The sequence below is a fragment of the Leptonychotes weddellii genome, chromosome 2 (genome assembly GCF_054177405.1).
Source record: "Leptonychotes weddellii isolate Sample4059 chromosome 2, ASM5417740v2, whole genome shotgun sequence".
NCBI lineage: Eukaryota > Metazoa > Chordata > Mammalia > Carnivora > Phocidae > Leptonychotes > Leptonychotes weddellii.
This window is the reverse complement of record NC_138370.1, coordinates 69,937,480-69,962,418: the sequence shown is the minus strand read 5'-3', so window position 1 is coordinate 69,962,418 and position 24,939 is coordinate 69,937,480. Positions and strand designations below refer to the sequence as shown.

The following is a 24,939-nucleotide window of genomic DNA, read 5'->3' as shown; positions in this document are numbered from 1 at the left end:
AATCTTAGGTTAATTGTATTCTTGTGGAGGAGTCCCCAGACTTGTTAGAATAATGTTTTCAGAATCACTACTTTCAAACAGCACTTGACTCATGGTCCTGGAAGAGAGTAACAATGAATTACAAATTTTTTATGTTTGGGGTGCCTGGGTGGCTTAGTTGGTTAAGTATCAAACTCTTGGTCTCAGCTCAGGTCTTGATCTCAGAGTTGTGAGTTCAAGCCCCGCGTTGGGCTCCATATTGGGCATTTTTTAATAAAAAAAAAATTATGTTCTATATTACATGTCATAGAGGTTACATTCTTACTCACCATAGGATTTATGTTTTCTGTTTTTCCCTACACACACGCACACACACACTCACATATAAAGAAGACAAGGGAGTTTAAAAACCATCTGCAATATTCTGAAGTCATTTTGGCAAAAGCAGATGAGGTTACAGCATTACCACCTCAGTCTGTAAGGACAGTTTGGTCTAAGGCTATATGTTACATAATCATTTACATAAGTTTAAAATCATTTTACAGTGGGCATCCATCTCAAAAAGGATGGCAAGATAACCTGTTACAAAAATCAAATATCATTATTTATAACTTAAAAAAAATGAAAATTCAATAAGACTACAACCCAGTTTTCCTTAAGTAGAACTCAGGAGTCATTTAAACAAAAAGTAGAGAAGGAGTGAATTTTCCTCCATGTGAGAACATTGAACACACTTCAGGAATGTTTTCAGAGGTGAAACAGTTGCATCTCATCAGAGAGTGGAGTTAGAATCAAGTCAATACCAATCACCCAGCTTGCTGAGTCATCTCACAGGGTCCCCAAAAGTCTCTAGTACAGGGTCCTGCTGGCCCTGGTCAGGGGAGCTCCTTTGGCCAGTAGTTCCAGAAAACAGACTGAATACACTGAGCACAAGAGAGGGGGGCAATAATTTTAGTTTCACTTAGTCGTGCCACCTAAGACTAATCAAGACTAGGAACAAGTCCATCCTGGCAGGACAGGGAGGCAACTGGTCTTGTCTCTGAATCTTCCTTACTGAGGGAGCCTGCATCAAGTTACTTCACCCTACTCTGCCCCTTTGCCCATCAATGGAGTGTACATGATCACTCTGTCCCTTCCTCATTTCTGCGGAGTGCTTTTGAAGATGATTAAATCATACATTTAAAATAGAGTAGATTCTTTAATATTGTTGGTATTCATTCTGTGCATTCAAGAATTATTTTCAGGTGATCGCTCAACTTTTAAGGTTGTCTTTCCAACACTGGGGTAAAGATGTCTGTGGAGCTTTCAAGAGCTCTTGATACATAGTTTCCAAATGTCCAAATCATGCCCTGGATGCTTGCTCTTAATTCAGTCTTTTCAGAATCAAACAAATGTGCCTGCGGGGTGGAAATTAAAGAATTCTAACAGTTACGTACCTTCTAAGCTTTATTTTTGTAGAACACAATTTTTTTCACACCTCTACCAAAGATTCTTTAATTTTTGCGTCAGATGAGACCAAATGACTTTTTTATTATTATTATTTATTTTTATTATTATTTTTAATATTATTATTTTTTTATTATTTTGAAATGTTTCCAAATTCTCCAAGAATTTGTAAAACAAAATTATTCTTAATCATTTTGATTTAATTACTATGTACCCAGTCTTACTATATTTTAACATATTGCTGATCTGTTATCCAGCCAAGTCACACAGACCCTTCCCTTAAGAGGTCTATAAATTAACAAAACAAATTCCAGGCTTGGGAGGTCATTTTACAGAAATGTTGTATCCCCAAACTCCTGTGTGACCAGTATCAAAAACTGCTCCTCCCCCCTCCCCTCCCCCCTCCCCGCCCGCCTCCTCCCCACGTCTCCCCTCGATGGCCCTTTTGTTTATTTTTTTCTTAATATCTTCATCCTACTCCTAATTATACTAGATGCTAAAGAGTCGTTTGTTTTTTGGGTTGTTTTTTTATCCCCCCAAAAAACCTCACTTCATAAGAGGAAATCGGTTCTGTTTATCCTTCACATATGTCTCAGGGAGCCAGCAGGCAGCTCTGCCATCCTAAAGAAAGTCACACATAATAGAGAGGCTTTAGCCCAATAAGCCAGTCTAGTCCCAATTCATCAGTCAAAGTTTTATGCAAGTGGGCCCCCTAGGTTGAGAAATCCCCACAGTGCCTGTTGACCCAGCTGCCAAGTCCTCTTGCTGCACAGCCACCCTGACAGAAATACAAACTGTTTAGCAACTCCATTGACCTTTCAGCTATTAACAGAGACACAGACTCCACCAGGGACTAGTTTTCAAACATGACAGAATTTCTTAACACTAGAGGTCATGAACAAGTATATGCCCTATAAAAATCCATTCAGCATGGTGGATTTGAGGTCTAAAAGACAAGGAAGCATGTTCTACGTTTTTGCTATTATTATTTTTTTGCATATCCAATAACTGAAAATGGAGATATTCTTATCTGCCAGCTTATATTTTACTCTTAATGCACTGTATTGTACGTAGTGAGGCATGATACATTGGTGGCTAAAAAATCCTTCCTAAGCTGCCCTATAGCATTTGAAATTTTGAAGATATATTACCAAAGAATGGGATAAGATCAAAGTAGAAACTTCTAATGAATGAATGAGCATGCATACATAATGTATGGTAATGACCTAAGTATAACTGGAATTTTAGTCCTACTTTACCAGGATTTGCATATGTATGTATATGCACACACATTTAAACATACTCAGGTCGGGCACACCCTGCTGCGGAGAGCCATCACCCATTTCAAAATAAATAGAAAATATCATATAGCAATTTATGAAAAAAATTTTATCTAAGTGACCATGTCATTTAAGATGTTCGTGTAAAACTATATATATATATATATATATATATATATATATATATATCTCCTATTTCCTGGAGATGTGATATATGACCACAACACTCAAAGGAATGTTCTGCTTTATGCTAATTACAGTCGCTCTTAAATTATCAATTCTGAATGTTGGAATATCAATTCCTAGAGTAATTGTGCAGATTGCAATGAAGACTTGGATGAATTGCCACTTTCAAGCGGCATTTATTAAAAAGATATAAAATGAAAAATACAAATAATGAAGAATATATTCTTCAAAATGAAACTCATGTGTTAAGAGTCGAAAATTCGTAAAAGCATTTCTTTTTAATTGCCATGTTTCTCCCCTGCCTGGGACAATGGTGAAAGTCAGATCTTAGTAGATCTGAATTTTGTGTACTTTCATTATAAGGCAACATATCATCAGATATTGCAGTACTTGAGATAAAGGCAGATTTAACCTTGAATAAAACAGCCACATAAATTTGTAATAAGATGTTTTCTAGAGGAAGGTGTACTTTTTATTTTTTTTATTATTTTTTAAGATTTTATTTTTAAGTAATCTCTACACCCAACAACCCTGAGATCAAGGGTCACATGCTCTACCAATGGAGCCAGCCAGGTACCCTGAGCAAGGTGTATTTTTTTAAAAGAAAAACTGCTTCTTAGCATCTTTTTTTTTTTTTTTAACTAATTCATTGTAGTCAAGTTAAAAGCTAACATGACTTGTTTTTGTCAACATTGCCAAATGAGTCAAAAAGTGTAACATCAAAATTTGGGCATTTGTCACCCTAATAGTCTTGAAAGAGAACTTAAACCGACATTCTTGTGTTCTTTTAAAGGACAGAAACTTGTGTCCAGTTTTTACTTCCCATTTAAAGCATTTAATGATATTTAAAATTTCTACCTTCCTCTGATATAAAATTAAAACGCTGGTACTTCTACAGCTTTAAGTGAGAAAAGATTTAATATTATTATTATTATCATTATCATTATTATTTGGTGATTTCTAAAAAAAGTACTCTAGGCTTTTAAGTCTTTTTTTTTTTAAAGATTTTATTTATTTATTTGAGAGAGAAAGAATGAGACAGAGAGAGCATGAGAGGGGGGAGGGTCAGAGGGAGAAGCAGACTCCCTGCCGAGCGGAGAGCCCGATGGGGGACTCGATGCGGGACTCAATGCGAGACTCGATCCCAGGACTCCAGGATCATGACCTGAGCTGAAGGCAGTCACTTAACCAACTGTGCCACCCAGGCGCCCGGCTTTTAAGTCTTTTGAATTATAATATAATCAATGTGTTTTTTTAAATGCTTATTTTCCCAATTACAAACATTTCTTATTTCGTGTCTAACATTTTTTATCAATTATGGTTTATGAATTAAGTTTTTAAGTTCAAACTTGCTTTTGGACATAAAATTCTGAACAGAATATATTTCCTTCTTTATATTAGGAAGCAGTGGCATTGACTTTTTATTGTGCCCTAATTTTTCAGTTTTTATTTTTATCATATGAGAGTAAGTAGTTATACTCCAAGATTAAAACAGGAGATTTAATTAGTCTGCAAGTATCTTGTACCTGTCCCTGTGTTCAAGATCATGTATTATGTGCTACAGAGGGAGAATATAAGTGAGAACTTAGTCCCATTCTCTAAGGAACTTATTTTTACTTTAAATTGGGAGATCACACACATTATCAAAAATGTAAATATTATTTGAGATAAATAACACTTTGGGACAAAAAAAAATTATGCAAGAACATTATACCCTATAAATCGCCGAATTAATGGCCCAGAAAGCTATGGATATTGAGACAGGTAAAATTCACCATGATTTGGCTCCCTGGCCCAGTCCATACTGCTCCACTGTGCTTTTCTTTAACACTAATTAGCTCACATATAAAAGAGAATGATGACTACATAACATGGGAATCATATAGCTTTCCAAGCAAGTATGGCCAGAATTATAAGAAAAAGAACAAACCCTCAGCCAGGCTGTTGCAAAGGCAGAGGAGGTTTCTCAGCTGAGAGGTAAAATGAAAAACGAGTGTCTGTACTGGGTTCTCCTCCCCGATGAGGCTTTCCTTCAGCCTGGGCTCTTTGCAGGTGGCACGTCCCCCAGGAGTTCATGGCCCACCTCCACCGCCATTTTGGTTTTGGGTATTCCTGAACTTGGCTGAGGCAGCCTCCAGCTCCTGCCCACATTCACAGGGTTGCCCAAACTCTCCCCCTAGGTACCAAGTTTTGCTGTTTTAGTGCTTTGCATTGCTTTACTTTACAAAGTTGCACCAGTCTTCAGAGGTCTGCTCCAAACCTAGTTTTCCCATAAGCCCTATTATTTTTAGTACACAATTTTGTACCATACAAGATTTTTCAGGGATGTGTACATTGAATTAAAGCGGAAAGGCCTGTTTTTCTATATTCACCACTAATATTGGGATAGACCAGTTTCTGAATTTAGGACATTGAAAACATAATGCAACAGGCACTGAAGGCAATTTAGTAAAATTGGACTTTTTTTGGTTTGTAAAAGCAGATGATGTTATCATCTAGTCTCATTAATTATTTCTCCTAGGTTTGCCCTTTAAGGAAATACGTAACTTTTCATTTCCTAATTTTCCCATGGAGATATATATACATTGAGTTAACCTGAAAAGTTGAATGGAGATCCACACACCCTTTTAGATACTTGTGTATTGTGGTGGTGGTGTTTGGATAGTGAGATTAGCAGGGCCTGAAATATGGGTGCCTTGCTCCCTTTTTCCTAAAGTAAGAGGGCCAGTTGAGTGGAAAGAACACTGGGCTAGGAGATAGTTCCAGACTATGTGTAACTAGCTGTGTGAAAGCCATTTAATCTCTTCATACATGTTCTTCTCCTTTAAATTTGGGAATAACAGGACTAGCCCTGCCTCATGAGGATAAGTTGAATATGAAATTATTAAGAAGTATATGTGGCTTCATTATTTGCTTTTATTATGGTTTCATCTTTAGACATAGAACAAAATTTAGCGATATTTGTGAAAGTTCTGATAATCTTTTTTTTTTTTTTTTTTTAAGATTTTATTTATTTGACAGAGAGAGCACAAGCAGAGGGAGAGAGAGGGAGAAGCAGGTTCCCTGCTGAGCAAGGAGCCCGATGTGGGACTCGATCCCAGGACCCTGGGATCATGACCTGGGCCGAAGGCAGCCGCATAACCGACTGAGCCACCCAGGCGTCCCAAAGTTCTGATAATCTTATCAGCACTAAGCAGCCAAACCTGTGGCTCCCTTCATCAAATCATCAGTGCCCCTGCCCCCTTTGAGTTTAGTACTCACTCAATCCCAAACTGCTCAGGTATTAGAGCCAATCAACACTGTTTCTAAATGAGTATATGCTCAGCATTTAAATTGCAGACCTCAGAATGAAGAGAACATTGGTGTCAAAAACGGCTGGGGCCCAGGCCCCTTTTTCTCAGCACTTTGTAGAATAGAGAAATGTAGTAGTTCAAAGTGATGTCTGGAAATAAGACCAAACATGGGCTTTATCCATCCTAAATTGGAATTCTAGAAATATACAGTACATATTAAAAATTTTAATATGATACATAATGTATATAAGTTCAGAGCTATTCTTGAATTTAAATTATGTTTCCCTTTACTCCAATATCAAGGTTGCTTGGGACATATATAAAAAGATATTTCTGGGGCACCTGACTCTTGGTTTCAGCTCAGGTCATGATCTCATGGGTTTTGAGATCAAGCCCCTCGTGGGGCTCCGTGCACAGCAGGGAGTCTGCTTGAAAATTCTCTTCCTCTGCCCATCCCCCCACTTGCTCGCGTGCTCTCTCTCTCTCAAGTAAATAAATAAATATTTTTTTAAAAAGATATTTCTGCAACCTACATGTGATATAATGTCAAGGACAGTATTCCTTAAGAATACTTCAAATAGGGGGTGCCTGGCTGGCACAGTCAGAAGAGTATGCAACTCTTGATCTCGGGTTTGTGAGTTCAAGCCCCCCGCTGGGTGTAGAGATTACTTAAATAAATAAATAATTCAAAAAAAAAAAATACCTCAAATGGTCCTTGAAAAATACTGTTAGGAAATGAGTATTGCCATCAATACTGCTGCAAAGTCCCAATGAGAGCAATATTGCTTGGTTATGCAGAAAGAGACGCCATTTTCTCTGTTCTTTTACCTGGAATATGATTGTAGTATGAGTGTGTAAGATTCCTTCCAGCCAAATGGAATTTGTATCATGTATTATTTCACTAGCTGCCACAAAATGGTTATGTGTGGTCCCAAAACAGGCTGGAAATCCAATGGAATCCCAACTTCTACTCCTGGTGGGTAAACTAACCCTGAAAAGAGAAATGTCAACATGAACAAGAAGAATTTAGTGAACATTCAGACTAAAGAAAAAATCAATTTATGTATTGACCTTGGAGAAAGGCATTGAAAAGAGTGTGGGAGAGATGACCATGCAGTTCTACTAAAGTAGGGCTATGCCTACGCCCCGAGCTAGACAGGTGGGAAACAGGAACATCTATCCCATCAGGGAAACAGGAAAATCTATCCCTTACCCTTTTCTAGGTAAAAGTGCTGAGGACTGGTTTTAGAAATGACGAGTGGTTACGGATTATCGTTGCATATCAAAATGCTCACAGTGAGGAAACCCATTAAAAACCAGAGAATCTGTGGTGGTTTCCAAAGCCTGCCTTCCTGTGCAGAGGTGAAGTCTTCATCCAAGCATACAATTTCAAAGCATTCTCTACCTGGAAGCCCCTGGCCACACCAATTCATGGCCACATTAATTGCTACTGGCTGGGAAGTGGCCTTCACTTAGAACAGTGCCTCTCAACCTTTAATATGCATGTGAATCACCTGACAAACTGGCAAGAGTGTAAATTCAGTTAAGTCTGCAGAGGGGCCTGAGCTTCTATATGTCTAACAAGCTCCTATGTGATGCTGGTTCTTCTGGTCTGGTACCATGCTATGGGTAGTAAGGATTTAGACTTCTCACTTTTTCCTTTCTCATGAGAATAGGAATAAGCATGGAAGAAAACTAGCTTTGCAAAGGTTGTAGTAACAAAGGAACACTTTCTAGATTTTTTACTTTTTCATTTGGGAGGGAGAAAAAGAGAGAGAGCATGAGCCGGGGGGGAGGGTCAGAGGGAGAGGGAGAAGCAGACTCCCAGTTGAGCAGGGTGCCTAACACGGGGCTCGATCCCAGGACCCCGAGATCATGACCTGAGCCGAAGGAAGATGCTTAACTGACTGAGCCACCCAGGCGTCCCAAGAATAAGATAGTTCTTACATCACCTTTCCCCCTTAAACAGATGGTTGACTAAGAGAAGCTATAGAATTATTACTTCTTCTGAAACCTCTTATAAGTCAAGAATTTATAAATGAGTATTACTTATGATTTATGTACCTTGTTTGACAGTAACGTGAATTTAAAATCTGAGCCCCTAACAAAAATTTCAAAATGAGTCCCTTTACTTTTTGTAAAAAACACAATAGACAGATTTCTAACACACTCAATCTGAAGAGCAGGCTTACTCAGACAGGCTTTATCCCTGTGCTTCCATCCAGATACACAGAGGACTTCTCATTTATTGATTTATTTAATCATTTATTAAATTAAATATCCTAAAATTAAAGCATCTATAATCTCACTACCTGAAGACATTCACTGTAGGCTTTAGCTAGTCACAAAAAGTGGATATGTTATAAATCACTTATGCTTCTCAACTTCTTTATTTCAAGAAAATATCTCAACCCTTATGCTACTACTCAAAACCAGAAAAAGTGGGTTTCTAAGAAAACATCTTACATTTCCAGAAACAATGCTTTATGCATTAAAGAATGTTGGACAATTTTTTGGCACTAGTCCTTATTTTTTCATTGTCAAGTGTAAAGATTATAAAGTGTTTTTCTGATTTAAATTAAGTTTGAGGACTATAGAGATAACTATCGACAAATGGGTTTGATATATTTCTTATTACAAACCTAAATATCCTTTGGGGAAGTTCTCTACTTTGAAACCTATCTTGGACTTTATTCAGTAGAGATAAGAATCCAAAAGTTAAGAAAATAATTGTTTAAAAGAAGAACAAAACTATTTAAGCAATTCTTAGTACACCCACATTAAAACACCCAATTTTCCAGTAAAATAAAAATAAGAATGAAAAATGAGGTAACCTATCACTATAAATATATAATATACACACATAATCTAGATTTTTGTTTTGATGCCATGTAGTTGTGTATATGTAATAATTATGTACGCATATGATGGACTATTTCAAGGTGACACTATAAAAGTTCACATTTACTTGTTTTATCCCCTTTTCTCTTCTCCTCATTGCATGTAAAGAAACCCTGTTTTTTTTCAATGGCAGGAAGAAATGTCACTAGAACAGAGAGTGAGTGGACGAGGATGGTTGGGATAACCAAAACTCTTTGTTAGACTTTTACCAAATATTTAACCAGAAGAATGAATTTTAATACATTGGCTTAATTCCCAGCTGGAGGAGAAAACAATCCTATCTTTGTGTCATGCTTACTTCTTAGTCTGTTGTTTATTTACTATGACTATGATTAATGTAAAAATGTTTCATTGAAAATGAATTTAACCATGCCTTAGAAGAATTTTGTAAGCCTCGAGTTAATTTAGGCAACAGAAATATAACAAGTGTTTTTAGTTTTAAGCTTAGGATATAAAAGTATAACAACTAGATTTTAATGATATCCCTCTCCTAAATAGTCTGTATATTCCTAATATCTTTACTTAGTAGCACAGAAAAAAAACACTCTCTTAAAATTCCATATTCTTATTTATTCATTCATTCAACAGACTTTTAAATATCTTCCATATGTTGCACATTTTCCTAGGTCCTGGAGGGACACAAGAGAAGAAAGGGAAACATAGTCCAGAAAAAGCATTTGAGAAAGTTTCTACTGTATGCGTTCAATAAACATTTACTGAATGCTTCTGTAGTGTTTTCCTAGCTCCTCTGAATATAAGGAGTTGAAAGAGATAAAATATTTTGGTGGTTTAAATGTCATCTTCTAAAACATCCTTCAATCCTAAACTAATTGCTTCCTTGTCAGTATTCTTGTGTTACTTCATATGCACCTATATCATAACAAAGGTTACACTGTGTTATAATTTTGTGTTCAAATGTCTGTCTGCCCCATGGTGACTCCATGAGGATTGGAACCCTATTTTATTTATGTCTTACCCCTTGAAGAGCACAGTATTTCCCTGAGTGAGTGACTGACTGGTCTTGAGGAGGATTGAATATGTCACTTTTGCCTTCAGAAAGCTTTCATTTCAAAGGGGATGGGAAAGGAGATAGGGGAATCCATTCATTAAGAGAAGTAAAGTTCTATAAGAGATGGGTTATCCCTGGGGCGCCTGTCTGGCTCAGTCGGTAAAGCATGGGCCTCTTGATCTCAGGGTCATGAGTTCAAGCCCCACGTTAAAAATAAAAGCCTACTTAAAAAAAAAAAAAAGGATGGGCTGTCCTCCATGAAAATTTTCAATTAATGGATCCCCAATAGAATAACAGTTTAAAGAGAGGGAGAGGATTTATTTAAGATGCTAAGTGAGGAATGTTAGTTGGCCACTGCACTAAAGAGAAAAAGGATTCTTTTCTGGGTATTTAAATAAAAACTTAAGGGAATCATGTTCATATATGATAATCACATAGGTTTATAAACTAAAGTAAACAAGCCCAAGTATGAAATAGTTACATCCACAGATAGATAAGCATTTACTAAATCTTAGGCAAAAAACAACTTAGAATTCCCCCCCATCTGAGTTTCCACATAATTGAATGTTTGGGGAAAAAGAGTCAAAGCATCAAACTGGAGGGTCAGCAGGGAAACAAGAGGCAGATGCCTCCCCTGAAGAACTGTACTTCACTATCGGGTCCTTATTTGTCACATCCTCATTCCTTTTCCCAGTGCACATGAATCAGTGTCCCTACACTCTGCTCCAGGCGGGCGACATCTTCTGGTGGTGGTTGTTTAACCGGTAATTTACATTCTTCATCTAAATGGTGTTCTCGCCTCTTCAAATTCATCTGCTCAGGCATAAACCATATTGTCAAGGAGTGTATGAGCTACGTGCCTACATATTTTGCATCATATATAGCATGATATATATCGTATGTCATATATAAATGTGTATTTATATATATATAAAACATATATTTTAAACATTTATTTTAGACAGGGAGAGAACAAGCGTGTGGGTGTGTGTAGAGGGAGAGGGAATCTCCAGCAGATTCCCTAGTGATCGTGGAGCCCTGATGTGGGGCTTGACGCGGGGCTCGATGTGGGGCTCGATCCCATGACCCCAAGATCATGACCTGAGCCGAAACCAAGAGTTGGTTTAACCAACTGAGCCATCCAGGCGCCCCAACGTGTCATATACATGTAATATATTTTTGACACACTCTACTTTAGAATCTCTTCTTGAATGAGTCAGAGAGTGAATGAGGGAGTAATCAGTAGAAATTGGATAAACAGAATTTCAGTTACCAGTAAAATACCTGTTTACTGAATGCCATGGCCTATGACTCATTCATGGCTATTGAAAAACAGCTCTTCTAGTGATCAAAAATGCCACCATGGTTTCACAAAGTAAGAATTTTATTGAGGAAGAACTAGAGCCAACTTGGGTTATTCAACAACAAAACAGGAAGGTGAAGTTAATACGCCCACTTTCCTTGGCATACCCATTTCACTTTTTCTCCACCTCAACCCCCCCCTGCTTATACCCCCAGAAAGACTCCCTTGGGGAACACATGGAAATTATTCACTAATGTTATCTGAGTGAAAATATGCTCAGTCCATAGAATGCCTTGAGGACCTTTCACATAAATTGACCGCTTCTAGATTTTAAAAAAGAGGTAGAATGGATTTAAGGGAGTTTTCTGAATTGTCACGTTAGTTGCAAAACACAGTACTTTCAACACAAAGTGAGACTTTTATTGGAGAGAGGAGCTTAAGAAGTCACTATATATTTTGAATACAGTTTTGAGTCATTATAGAAATAGCCTGAAGTCAGGCCCCAGGGTATTACCACTTCCTATTGCCAGAAGGACATAACAGGATAACCTATCTCAAGAAAACTGGAGTCTACAGGGCCAAATTATTTGCTTATCTTGGAAAGCTATATCATTTACTTCTTTTAGTGGCTTTGACCTATAATTATCACCTTCTTTGTTACGGTGCTTAAGGAGTCCTACTGCCTTGGCCATCTTAATGGTGGTGATTTGAGCGGTGATGACCGTTTGTTTACATTCCTGAACTGAAAAGAACCTTCTCACCACACTGTAGCGCAGGCAAAAGGGACTGATGGAGGAGTACCACTGCGCGTTGTTTCTCTGAGATTAGTTAATGAGCAGTTGTGACCATGCTTCCAGCCTCACCCAGCCTGAAAGACAACCTCTTCTGTCAAAAACAGTAAGAACCATAAAAATCTTCTGAAGGCATCTCTAAATGATGGCAGTGGTAGAGCAATTAAAGTCTATGACTTTTTACTTAGCAGATACGATGTTTGTTTCTGTTTGCTAATAGCATTCTTTTTCTTCATAGCATTACAAAATAAAAAATCTGAAAATGTATATATATGGATTATTTTTTGCATAAAGGGTTGAAATTTTGAGTCAATAGTAAACACATACACACACACACACACACACACACAGTACAGAGATCTCCCTTCAAGAAAAATCAGTCTGAGACAGGTATTTCAAGAAAAATATGAAATGAAACAAAAATTGATTCCCAAGCTTTTTTAGGCTGCAAGTGCTTATTTAGATGAATGCCTTCAGCTCTGTGATATTACCAAATATGCCAAAAACAAGCAAAAACTATCTCAGATACTATTCCTAAAAATTTTTGTAGATCTGGGAAAAACACATTTTAAAATATTGGTACGTCTTTATTTTAAGAAATGTAATTGCTAGAAATGTTTAGCTACTGAATGGAAAATATCAACATAATTACAGTTTTAATCAATGAATTTTGATTGTGATAAAGTTTCTTATAATGTTTAGTATGTTCTCTGGTTCAAAATTGGTTAGTTAGATTTTGCCTCCCTGGAGTGGATTTTCCACTCTCAGAAAGTTGTCAATCTTTCCGAGCCGCTTAAAAGAAAGGTGTCCTTAGAAAGCAAAGGAAATGCTTTGCAAGCGACAAAAATCACTGGGTTTCATCCTAATCCTGATTTGCAACCAACATATACTTGGAACCGTTGTCTTCTGATGCAGACCTCTAATGCCTGAGGAATGCAGAGCCACGGTAGAACCTGCGCAGACGTTGACGTCGGAGTGTTCCCGGCTCTGTCGGAACGGCTACTGTACTCCCACGGGCAAGTGCTGCTGCACCCCGGGATGGGAAGGGGACTTCTGCAGAATTGGTGAGTGTTTCTGTTGTCCCCAGGAAAGACCGGGCATGGGACAGTCCTTGGGAACTCAAGAACTTAATGTCAGCTCTTTCTTCTAGTATGATCTACGGTTCAGAATTTAGCCATTTATCATATTAAGGCTCAATCTGTTTCTAAACTTGTAAATGAAATCTTTCCCATGTTCCTGTTGTAAACAATGCACTTCTAAAGGTTAATCATAAACATAAGAGACTTTTAAATAACCAAGTCCTTTCAGAAAGTACAGAATGAACACAGCACAACGCGATCATCTGTACAGCCTCTCAGTCCCAGGTTTGAGATTTCACACCAGCCAATGACCTCGTGTTTGCAAAGCCCCTCTCCAAGTGCCAGCATTTTCCAGACACCCCATAAATGCCCGCCCTAACTTGACTGCTTGCTTTCTTGCGGCAGTGCCTGAAAAGCAGGGTTTTTCAGTGGGTGTTATTAAATAAAAGGGGAAAGCGCAATTACCTGGAGGCACAGTATGAGGTTTTTAATTCTTTTTGCCACTCCTTTGTGACCCATCAGCTAGGTGTGCAGCTACTCAGAGACAGCAGAAGAGATTTATTCCAGGGTTACTCTATCCTTTAACCAGGGATTTCCTCAATTACATGCAACGATGTTTACATTCTGCTTGATGTGAAGAAAATTGGATAAATTCAGATACCTAGTTTAAGAAAGTATGTGTTGAAAAATGCATTTTCAGGAGAAATTTTCTTTTCTTTTATATATGAGGTGATGGGTGTTTGCTAAATCTGTTGTGGGAATCATTTCAGAATATACGCAAACCGAACTTTCATGCTTATACCTGAAACTTACACAGCGATGCATGCCATTTATTTCTCAGTAAAACTGGGAAAGATTTCCATAAGGATAAATGCATTTTTAATGCATTTTCAACAACCAGCGTATGCATATTCTTACAAAAGAACTTGAGCTCTGCTATCTCAGATATTAAAGTATCTCTTGCCAATGAAAATGTGTTCCAAATTCATATTTAATATTATCTTTAATGCCTAAATGTTATCTTTCCTTTATTCTAAACATATATTATTTGTTCCAAAAATGATAACCATAACTTGTCTATACATCATCTAACAAAATGTAGCCAACACTTAAAGTCACATACACAGTATACATTTTAAGCTTAAATTGCTTCAGCAGGGATAACACTACCTGGTTGATTATTACTAGGGTTATATATCTAGGAGAGAGCTATCATAATTAAAGCTCTACCAAAATTAGGTAATTACATCAGTTAAAACAAATGCTTACCTTTTATTGACCCATTCTGTCTTCTTTTTCCATAGTTGACAAAAAAATGAGAATCAGCCTTCAAATGCACAAATATTCTAATTCTTGATAATATATCTTTCTTCTGCTCCCTTTAATGACTGACAATACCTATTCTCTCTGCTTCTTTTATAATAGTGTCCATTCTGTTGTACTTCTTACTTTGTATTTTGCCTAACCTCTTAAGTCACCTCAGGTTATCAGATAACAAAAATTTACTGAGTACCTTCTGGTAATAGTATGTTAGAACTGAGGGTAACCAAATTATTTTGTTTTGCTTTTTTTATTTTTTTTTTTTATTTATTCATTCGAGACACAGAGATACAGAGAGAGAGAGAGCATGAGCAAGGGGAGAGGCAGAGGGAGAGGGAGAAGCAGGCTCCCCACTGAGCAGGGAGCCCGATATGGGACTCGATCCCAGAACCCTGGGATCATGACCTGAGCCGAAGGCAGACGCTTAAACCACTGAGCCACCCAGGAACCCCATAACCAAATTATTTTGAATATAGGTGGCATTATACATTACATTATAGATATTAATAATAATAATAATAATAAGTGATGTAAATGAAAATAGACATTCTTTGAGATAACATGAAGTTTTATTTCAATAAAGTACTTTAATCTTTCTACTAGTCAGTTTAAATAGTTTGAATATATAAGATAAACCAGAACCCTTTTATAAAGGTAATCTATTCATGATGTTTTTGACCCAAGCAAGAACTTTATTCATATACTAACATAGTTCATTGCCTACAAATTTTTAAAAATCGTCTAATTATTCTCTAGTTTTTTCTTTTCCATTTGTCAGCCACAGACCCCTGGGTTTTGATTAATGCATTTGAAAAGGTTAAAATAACGCTGTCCCCCAAAAGTGTAAAGAAACGTGTTCAAGGAATTTGATTCTGTCTACAGTGACAGAATTTGATTCTGTCTACAGATTTATCCCATCAGTAAAATGCAATTAACTTATACAAACCAATTTTGTCTCTGTATCTCATTTTAGCAGTAGATCTTTTTTTTTTAGACAATTAATTAATTTATTTATTTTTTAGAGAGAGTGTGCCAGCAGTGGGGTAGGGGCAGAGGGAGAATCTCCAGCAGACTCCATACCCAGCATGGAGCCATGACCCTTAGATCATGACCCGAGCCAAAACCAAGAGCCAGTCACTTAACTGACTGAGTCACTCAGGTGCCCCAGCAGTAAATCTTTACATTTCCCACCTATATTGTGGTGGCAAAAATCCTTATATGAAGAGATCCTGTGTGTAGAGTAACCCTGAAAAGGATTGCTAAGAATATCCTTCCCTGGCCAACTGCACTGCCCCAAGAAGGGCTACAAAGTGTAATCAGAGATGAAGCAATATAATGCACTCCCCAGGAGCAAAGGAAAAGAGGAATCCAAGGGAGTCCCCATGGGAGATAACCCCTCGAACCTAACTTGAGAACTGACCGTGCCTTTATACGGCACTGGAGAGGCTGAAGCCGCTAGGCCTCCCTCTCAGGCCAGGCCCTTCCCACATTTTAAGGTCCTACCCTGGAAGAATGGGAACCTAGAGTTACTTGGAAGGCCCTCTGTTGGAAACACCCTAGTGGCACATGGGTTTGAAAGAGCCGGAATCCTCATTGGAAATCGAGTCAGTTCCGGAAGGGATTGAACTCGTCTCCCATGATCTCTGCTTCCCTGGAAATGTCTCCCATTCTCTACTGAGGTCTAGCCCGCACATAACTGTGGCTTTGGAAATCTTTCCTTCTCGTATTTATCATCTTTTGGATCATTTTGTGACTGGCTACCTCCTCCCCCTCCCTTCCCTTACTCATCAAATATTTGTTGGCCTCGTACTCGGCACTGTTTCTGACACACAGAATGAGAGTGTGGTTTTATTGCTTTTTTTTTTTTTCCCCTCCCAGCAAAATGTGAGCCGGCATGTCGTCATGGAGGTGTCTGTGTTAGACCGAACAAGTGCCTCTGTAAAAAAGGGTATCTCGGTCCTCAGTGTGAACAAGTGGACAGAAACATCCGCCGAGTGACCAGGGCAGGTATTCTTGATCAGATCATTGACATGACATCTTATTTGCTGGATCTAACAAGTTACATTGTATAGTTTCTGGGACTGTTTGAATATTCCTTTCCAATGGGCATTTATTTTTTATCCTGTCATTAAAAAGAAAGACTGTTATCCTACTACACACTTCCTGTGATTTCATTTTCTTTTATTAATTTAAAAATAATTTACAGAAATGTGCAGATTCTGTGTGTGTATATTGGCACGTTTGTTCACAAAGGCACGTACACACACACACTAACAACCCCTATACGCGTGGTTGCATAACAGATGGGTTTTAAAAATATATATTTCCTTGTGTGGAGTAATTTACACAGAAATTCCATTGTAAATTGATAACGGAATGTTTATGTCACCAGAAGAGATTATTTGGCTTCCCAGGAATTTTCTGTCTGTAATAACCAAAGTCAACTTTAATGGAGTTTTGAAACATTACTGTGCAATCTGATGGATCTAATAAAAAAAGGCAATATTTTTATATTAAAGGATTATAATGTGAGAGAATGTTTCAGAACTCCCTGATGAATTTCTAAATGGGCAACTTGATATAAAATTGTAATCTTCATTTGTATCAATGTATCCAATTACAGAATGTTACCCACTTACTTTTTATTGGCAGAGAAATCTGGTTACTCTAGTTTAATCTCAAGATTGTTTTCAAGTGTTTTATAATTAAATCATAACAGCATATTCTAAAATCAATCTTCCTAAAAGGTCTGCTTTTATTATATATTGTATCTAACAATAGGCACTGGGTTTGTGTTACCTATTTATATTTTTTATTTTATTTTTATAATATAGACATCACCTAGATGAAACACCTTTGCCCTGTCCTGTAAAATACTAAAGTTACATTTTTCACCAACTTAATTGGAAAGAAGGGGAGTGAGAAAGCAAACAGTCTTTAATGTGCTGTGGATCTAATCTAGCAATGTATCCTTGTGCCAACATGTAATCATTAACGACGGATGAAAAAGCAAGAAAACAGCCAATCCTTATAAAATTCCAGCATTAAACATATGTAAAGTGCATAGCAAGACTGTCAGTGTATATGTGATTAGAATGTTGCAGATTTCACACTGAACGAACCTCACTGGAGAAGCGCTCACTCGTTTTGAACAAATCTTGGCTATGTAAGCTGTCACTTGTACAAATTTTTTAAATAATAATTCTTGCCAAATATGGGTTTTAATGTATATGTTCCTTTAGAACTCAATGAAAATCCTCTTTGGTTCATGTATGAATAAATTTCTGTAAATGTTCTGTTCAGGTTTTTAAAGAAATGCCATGTTTTAATTTAAAGCAGCAAAAAGTCTGATGGACATTTTTCTTAATGGTTTTTGAGGCCAGCGCTCCACATTCGGATCATAACAAAATTATAAGGCCTCTTTGCACTACGGAGAAAACATCTATCGTGATGTGCACACCCACTCTAGGTTGTCCTATAAACATCTGTTCTTCCAGAATCTAAACTGGAGACTAGTGTAGATTATGCAACATAGGCTGACTTTCCAAACCTGCTCCTTACCTATAGGAATATGAACCTCAATTAAAAAGAATAAAATCGTGTAACTAGTATTTCTCTATTGTTTTAAGGCGAGAGATTTTCAATTCAAGCACAGTGAGCGTTTATGTAGAAAGGTTGTTTAAGTACACTGCTCTTGTCTTCCATATATGATTACTTAAGTTTCAAGTGACCTCATGCCAAATGGAAATGGGTTGAGAAACCTTGGTTCAGTGCTTAGTGAACAATAGCCTGCATTAAAAAGTGCATGCATAATTTTGCACAATTTAGATTCAATTGACAGTCTATTCAAAGAAGTCTCAGGATTAAATGAGCATGGAGACCAAATTGCCCTCTTACCCCAGAAAAGGGGTGGTCCCTTCTAGTCACACTAACACTTCATTGGCCCAAGAGTGTGACAAATCTTGCCATGAACCTGCAGTAGCCTGCATCTGGAGGTTAATAGCAGTCTTTTGTCTCCGTTGCTTTCTCTTCATAGCCCTTTTACTGAATTCCATCACAGAAAGTTTTACAATTAAAAAAAAAAAATGTCCTGACAACCATTTTTGTAAATGGACCTTACCATCTAATCGTCCCTTATTCAACGTGGGTGACATTAACAAAATGTGAACTTCTGGTGAGGGAGCCAGCTGTCTAAATCTGTCAAATTGTGCAGTTTTATTACACATTCTCCTGTTCATAGTTTCACTGAAAACAATAAGGACACCGCTATAGATTCAGCAAAATCTGAAAAAATCCGAGGTTTCTTCTTACACAATCTTTCCATCTCCTCCAAAAGAATCTCTCCAAAAGAAAAGGTGTTATATTGCCATTAGTCCTCCTATTTAAAAATATCTATATTAAATTGACCAGGCCCAGACTTTTTACACAGTCCTTTCCCAAGTGAAAGAGTTTCAGATGTCTTAGAAAAACATATGTACCCCAGGTGTCACTGCCTTTTCTATTGTGAGTCATTAGAATAAAAGAGCAAAACCTTCTGAAAGAGAAGATAGCAAGATCCATGGATATTAAATCCGAGCAAAGAAAGTCAAGTCGTTGGAGTCATTTCTTTCTCTTCTTGGGAGAGACGTAAAGAGCAGTGGCTAATTGATGGCTAGAAATTTTAAACTCTGTGATCATTTCAAAAACAATCTTTTGACCTTTTTGTTTTTAATCAGATTTTTAAACTATGTGACTGGAGAATTATCTTAAATGCTCCATGAAAGGCGGGTAGGAATTGGATTCAAGTATGAGCCAGGAAGAAGTGATTGTTTTGTCATGCGAATGGCAACATCTACTTGGTTCTTAACGCACACAATCAGAATAGAGAAAAATGTCCTTGGCATGAATGTAGATTTGTGAGATAAAGATAAAATAAAGAGATAGAAAAATGTACGGTTATCCCTTTGTCCATTCTGGAGCTTAAGCTTTGGGTGTCAATTTAATGTGAAGGGCTGTTAAGGTAGTTATAAAGGGTTGGAGAAAAACTTTCTACCGCCGCTTTTGCCAAACTCTTGTCCTGGTTGATAGAACCTGTTTTTCTTGCCAGTTAGTAAGGTAACGAGAAGAAAACTGAATTGGCACATCATTAAACTGAAAAGAAGGAAAGAGTTAAAAAAAAAAAAAAACTGTGTGATGATAAGAAGTTCCATCCATACCTTTTCTTCTTGGAATTTTTTTTCAGTGTGGCTATTGTAAAATATTTTATCACAAAGAATACTCAGAAGTCTTCTCAGATTAATGGACTGTATCATAAGGAACAGAGAAACCTACACATACCAAATACACACGCAACCTAAATAGAAAACCATTCCCTTTTTCATTTATATACTTCAGAGCAGGCACCTCTTCTCTACTGATTTCTTTGAAAACGATTACATACCAGTTTATTAACAACTTTAATATGTTTCTTTTGATATTGCTTTTATCTCTGAATCATAAACTGTATAACAAGCCTACCAGGCGTAAGACACACGGTTAGATGCTGCATCTAGGGTCTTTCAAAGTACACATTAACTTAAACTTATTAGTCTAACATTCTTAACTTTGAAACAGAAAACAGAAACCAAACCCAAATTTTTAAGTGGAAAAATAAGGTATACCATAGGCAGATGTAGTCGGCTGATCAATAAATTAAAGTTTCTTATGTCTGTATAGAATGTTACCTATAGTATTTATCTCTCCCCTCCCCCCCCGTCGCTATCTCTCTCTCTTCTCCCACCTACCCCCAATGTATCCTTCTTCCATTTAACCTCTTCCTTCTCTTCCATTTCTATTGGTTTTGAATAAACAGATATGTCCTCAGTACACCCATAATGAAGATGTCCTGTGGTAGGTTGTGATTGATATTGCTCGTTACGACCTTTTCTTTATTTTCCTAAAAGATACCCTCTCCCAATGTCAAATTTGCTCAGACGCTATATCATGAAGAACAGTAGACAAATATGAATATGCTAGATTGATCTATTACAGTTACTGAAAGAAATAACCAAAAGCATAAATGACCACGAGCCTGGATGCTCCAGTTCGGCTTGTATGCCATCATTCATAAACAAGAAAACATAAAGAATATCCCAGGCAAGGGCTTGAGCTAACAGCAGGAAAAGTTAGTAGCCATTTCCCATTCAGGCATGACCATCTCTATGGAGTCTATTTTGAAGAGGATTATTCCAAATCTCTTCTTTGCCCACCTCTGGGATGAGACTTGAACTTGCAAAGAAATTAGACCAAAGTTCCATGCCCAGAAAATGTACATATTTCTGTGTCTCCCATAGGAAGTTAGTGGGCCCATTATTGTGAATGCTGGCAATACTTTCAGGAAGTTCCTCTAGAATATCCTAAAGAAACATGTTTACTATCTTACATTCTTTCTCTTCATCACACTAAGCCAAATTAGTCATGCCTCCAGTAATTACTGATGTCAAAGAAGGTGGAAACCTAAGAACAGAAGCATTTCGATATTAAAAACACTAAAAACACGACCATAAGACCTGCCAAACACTAATCCTAGCGCACTTCAACACTTCTTTCTCTTAAATGTCTTCTCCTAAGTTTTGGAAATTGTTTGAAAGCTGTTTAGGAGAGCAAGCTGTATTCAAGAGAGCATGAGTGTTGCTGTGCCATGTTCTTCTCAATCAGAGCGGTACTTTCCCTAGCTGCTAGGGAGAGGTGCATTCCTCTATCGGATCAGCACTTTTCTTAAAATCTCCAATTACATATGAGCCCAAGAGACACCCATCACTTACCTTGCATTCTTTTGTAAAGGTCATATATAAGTGGGTTGAAAAAATAAAAAATAAATAATGGATTCCTCATATCAACATAAAGCCTTAAGCCTAAAACTTGTTATTGCTTTTTTTTTCTTGCCAGACTACATATTGACTTACCAAAAAAAAAAAAAAAGGTATCAATTCAACATGAATTCTAAAGTTATATCTCATTGTATATCACAAAGTCAGACATCAAGTTTCAGTCGGGACATTTTTTTGCATTGATTATATATTACTTAAAATCAAAATACATGTATAAATATGCATGCAAATTAACAAATGTTTGGGGAGTTATCTCAATTGGCTATAACATTTTAAGTTAAAAAACACATTTTAGCACATAGGATAGAAAAAACAACATTAACAGTGATGGGAAATTCATAAAGGATAAATTTAAAATAAGCTTTGTCTTCACAGAAGCTAATTCCTGTACATTTCCTTTTGCACTAAAAAACAACTAGCCAATACTTTCCATTCACATGAATAATTTGTTGTCAGTTTTGGCGTAGCCTCTGCCCAAAATATATGTTGGATATTTATTTACCTCATTCTTAAAATCTGAGACATGCTTTTCCTAGAATAAATGAAGATTTCATGCATAGTAGAATCTAATATTATTAATACATCAATATATTCTTTTCATTATACTATTGAGAAATTGAATTGACAACCTTATGGAAAGTCAAGTATTTTCCATCTCTCATATTCACAGGACATTTTTAGACCAAGAACCACATAGTAGCAAGGTAAATGATACAAAGGTACTATGGAATTTGGGGGGTGGGCTTGATTCCCTAGGCCATGTTAAAGAAGACTATTAATTTGAAAGAAACCCATCTAATTCAAATGAAAGAATTATCAAATCATTATCATCGATAAGCATAAAAGATATCTGAAAAGAAACCCCTGTGTCTTTCCTGGTTTTATCTATGATTAACTTTGTCCACTTTTAAACAATAGTTAACTTTATCATTCTTTCAACATGTGTTAGTTTTCCTAGCTGTTCATTTTCCTCTGAGTTGTGGACAAATGGGACAATTTGTCCATAACCTTATTCACAAAAGATACCAGAACAAATCCTTGCTTGAACTTCTGTCAAGAGGTGGAAAGCTGTGGGAGCAAGTAGCGAAAGCAGGTACATGTTGGAGGGAGCAGAGTTAATACAGGTACTAGTTGGGATTCCTATAAACGTGCTTCTGAAGAGTAATATGCAAAGCCATTGGCTCAGATAATCCCTCTAAATTTGACTTAATCTGATTTATTTAACCCAGTTGTTATAACATGCGGTTCTCTTTGATCAAGCCTCTATTATTCAGCTATCCTTCCATCCATTAATTCCACAAATATTTATTGAAGTGCCTAGCATGATTATGTGCTATAGAAAAGGCAAGGACGTTTACTATGGGGGACTGTGAGCCCAGTGGGTATGATGAACATGTTTGAAGCAAAAGACAATAATCACACCCAACCAGCTCCAATTCAGCTCAACTTTAGAATCCAGCAATAATAGTACAGATGACCTAAAGTACATCTGTGTGTATCTGTATGTGTGCACACACCCATGTATATATATTTATCTATCTGTACAAACACTACATATGTATACACACTATCTATGTAATATATAATATATGTATAATGCATATAAATTCTAACAAGTGTATTTGTGTTATCTTTAAAATAGAACGATTGTATCTTGAAGTGGTAAATGCAGAGAATTGGTTTTTATTGTTGATCTGTGGATTTAATGATTTTTAGGTGAAAAGGATGTTTAAGTGTACAATTTCTTTTCTTAATTTAATATATTTATGTAAATGCATGCCTGAAATTTGGTTAGATTGGCTGTGTTTTGTGTCCTTTAACATGATCAAATGTATTAAACTTTATCTTATGACCTGATATACATGTGCTATTCTAAAATTCTTTTTTATTTTAGTATTTAAAAGTTTTTCCTAAATATTCATACTGATGATATAAGCGCTTATCTTTAAATATTCTATACCCAAACTACTTCTTCAAAATATTCTTGCCTTTTGCCATTTTTCATGTTCTAATTTTAAAACTTTATTCCCCAAAGTATATGTCAATGTTAAGGATCAGTTATTGCATATATATATATATATATATATATGGAATAGCCATAAGATGTTATGCTGATTTAAATGTATTCTACGTTGTAAATGACTTAAATCTGATCCTTTTAAGCCAGTTAGAATCACTAAGGGAACATGTACAAGAGCTGTTGAGAGTGTTGAGTGCCCACACTGAAGCGAAGAAGCACATAGAAGGGGCCAGACATGAGAAAAGGTGATTGCAGATACCCCCAAAACTTTGTTGACCTGGCCATGTTGCTTTCAGTGGACCTCAGCAAGATTTATATATGGTCAAATATGCTATTTTGAACATAAATGTTAAATCTGCCAATATTCTTTAGAAGAGCAAAATGATTTCATCTGGGTCTCCTTTCTTCCTGAATAAATACATCTCTTTGACACTCTGAGAGGAAAAGCTGCTTCTCCCTAAGACATGATCATTTCTAAGAGAATAAAAAGTGTTATAAGGTGCTTATTCATAGACAGTCCCTGAGATCAGATTAGTCTCTCAAAGTTTTAAGTTAGGCAAAAATCACCCCATGAAAAGTATCCTTTAGTTCATTCCACAGTGGCCTGGGAGAACCCAGAGTTCTGGCTTCCTCAGGCACTGCCCTTCTGCTTTATGAAGGATGTGTCCCCACAGCTTAGCTCCTAATCACCCTGGGTTTCCTGTGCATGGCTGGTCTTCCCCACCAGATTATAAATCTCCTGAGGATATCTTCTACTTTCATAATCCCTGACAACCCTAGAGCAGCTCCTGCATAATTGCCATAAGGAAAATAATCATACATAGGTAACAGCCTAGAGACTCGAGCGTTTCTTGCAATCTCTCTGGGTTCCCTCCCTCTCCCTTGATTGGCTTCTGAACTCTGCCATCATCAGTGTAATCAATTCCCCCGCATTAAATGCCCTTTGTTGTGGACACTTGAAGTGGTTTCTGTTTTCCTTTTTTAGAACCTTATACATGTATTCACAAGAGTGCTTCAGACACAGATGAGGAGAGATAACATAGTGGAATTACACAGGGACATGATGAGATCTCCTGTAGGAGAACACACTCGGAAATCATTGCCTTGAATCCCAACGTGATCACAGGAAGATGTAATCAGAGACATCCTACCTCCAAACCTGATACAAACCCTTAAATTATTTAGGCAGCTACAGATGGAAAATGCCATTACTCTCACAGTTGTCATTAAGAATTTTCATACCTCCCATATGTACTATGAGCTTCTTTAAAAAAAAAAAAATAGGCAAGACAAAACAAAACAAAAAACTAATCAGCTTTGAGTTTTGTCTAGGAGTCTGATAGCTAATGTAAGAGATAGTTCTTTGAACTTGCTTCTTTGCACTTTTTTTTTCAGATTTTTTTTAGACTAATGTACTAGTTCCAAAGGAAGTGCAACTTAAAATAGCAGCTACACTTAAGTATCTCATTAGAAAAAAATTCAGT

At 36.9% G+C, this 24,939-nt stretch overlaps 1 protein-coding gene across 1 annotated transcript in view; it reads left to right on the top strand.

Moving 5' to 3' along the window:
- The window catches only part of HHIP (hedgehog interacting protein), a 95,047-nt gene extending 71,755 nt beyond the window's left edge, over positions 1 to 23,292 (top strand). The window contains exons 12-13 of the mRNA XM_081813114.1: positions 13,104 to 13,252; positions 16,466 to 23,292. Of these exons, the coding sequence (XP_081669240.1) occupies positions 13,104 to 13,252; positions 16,466 to 16,659 (343 nt within the window). The 3' untranslated portion in view covers positions 16,660 to 23,292. The remainder of the gene's footprint in view (positions 1 to 13,103; positions 13,253 to 16,465) is intronic.
- Positions 23,293 to 24,939: the final 1,647 nt, after the last annotated feature.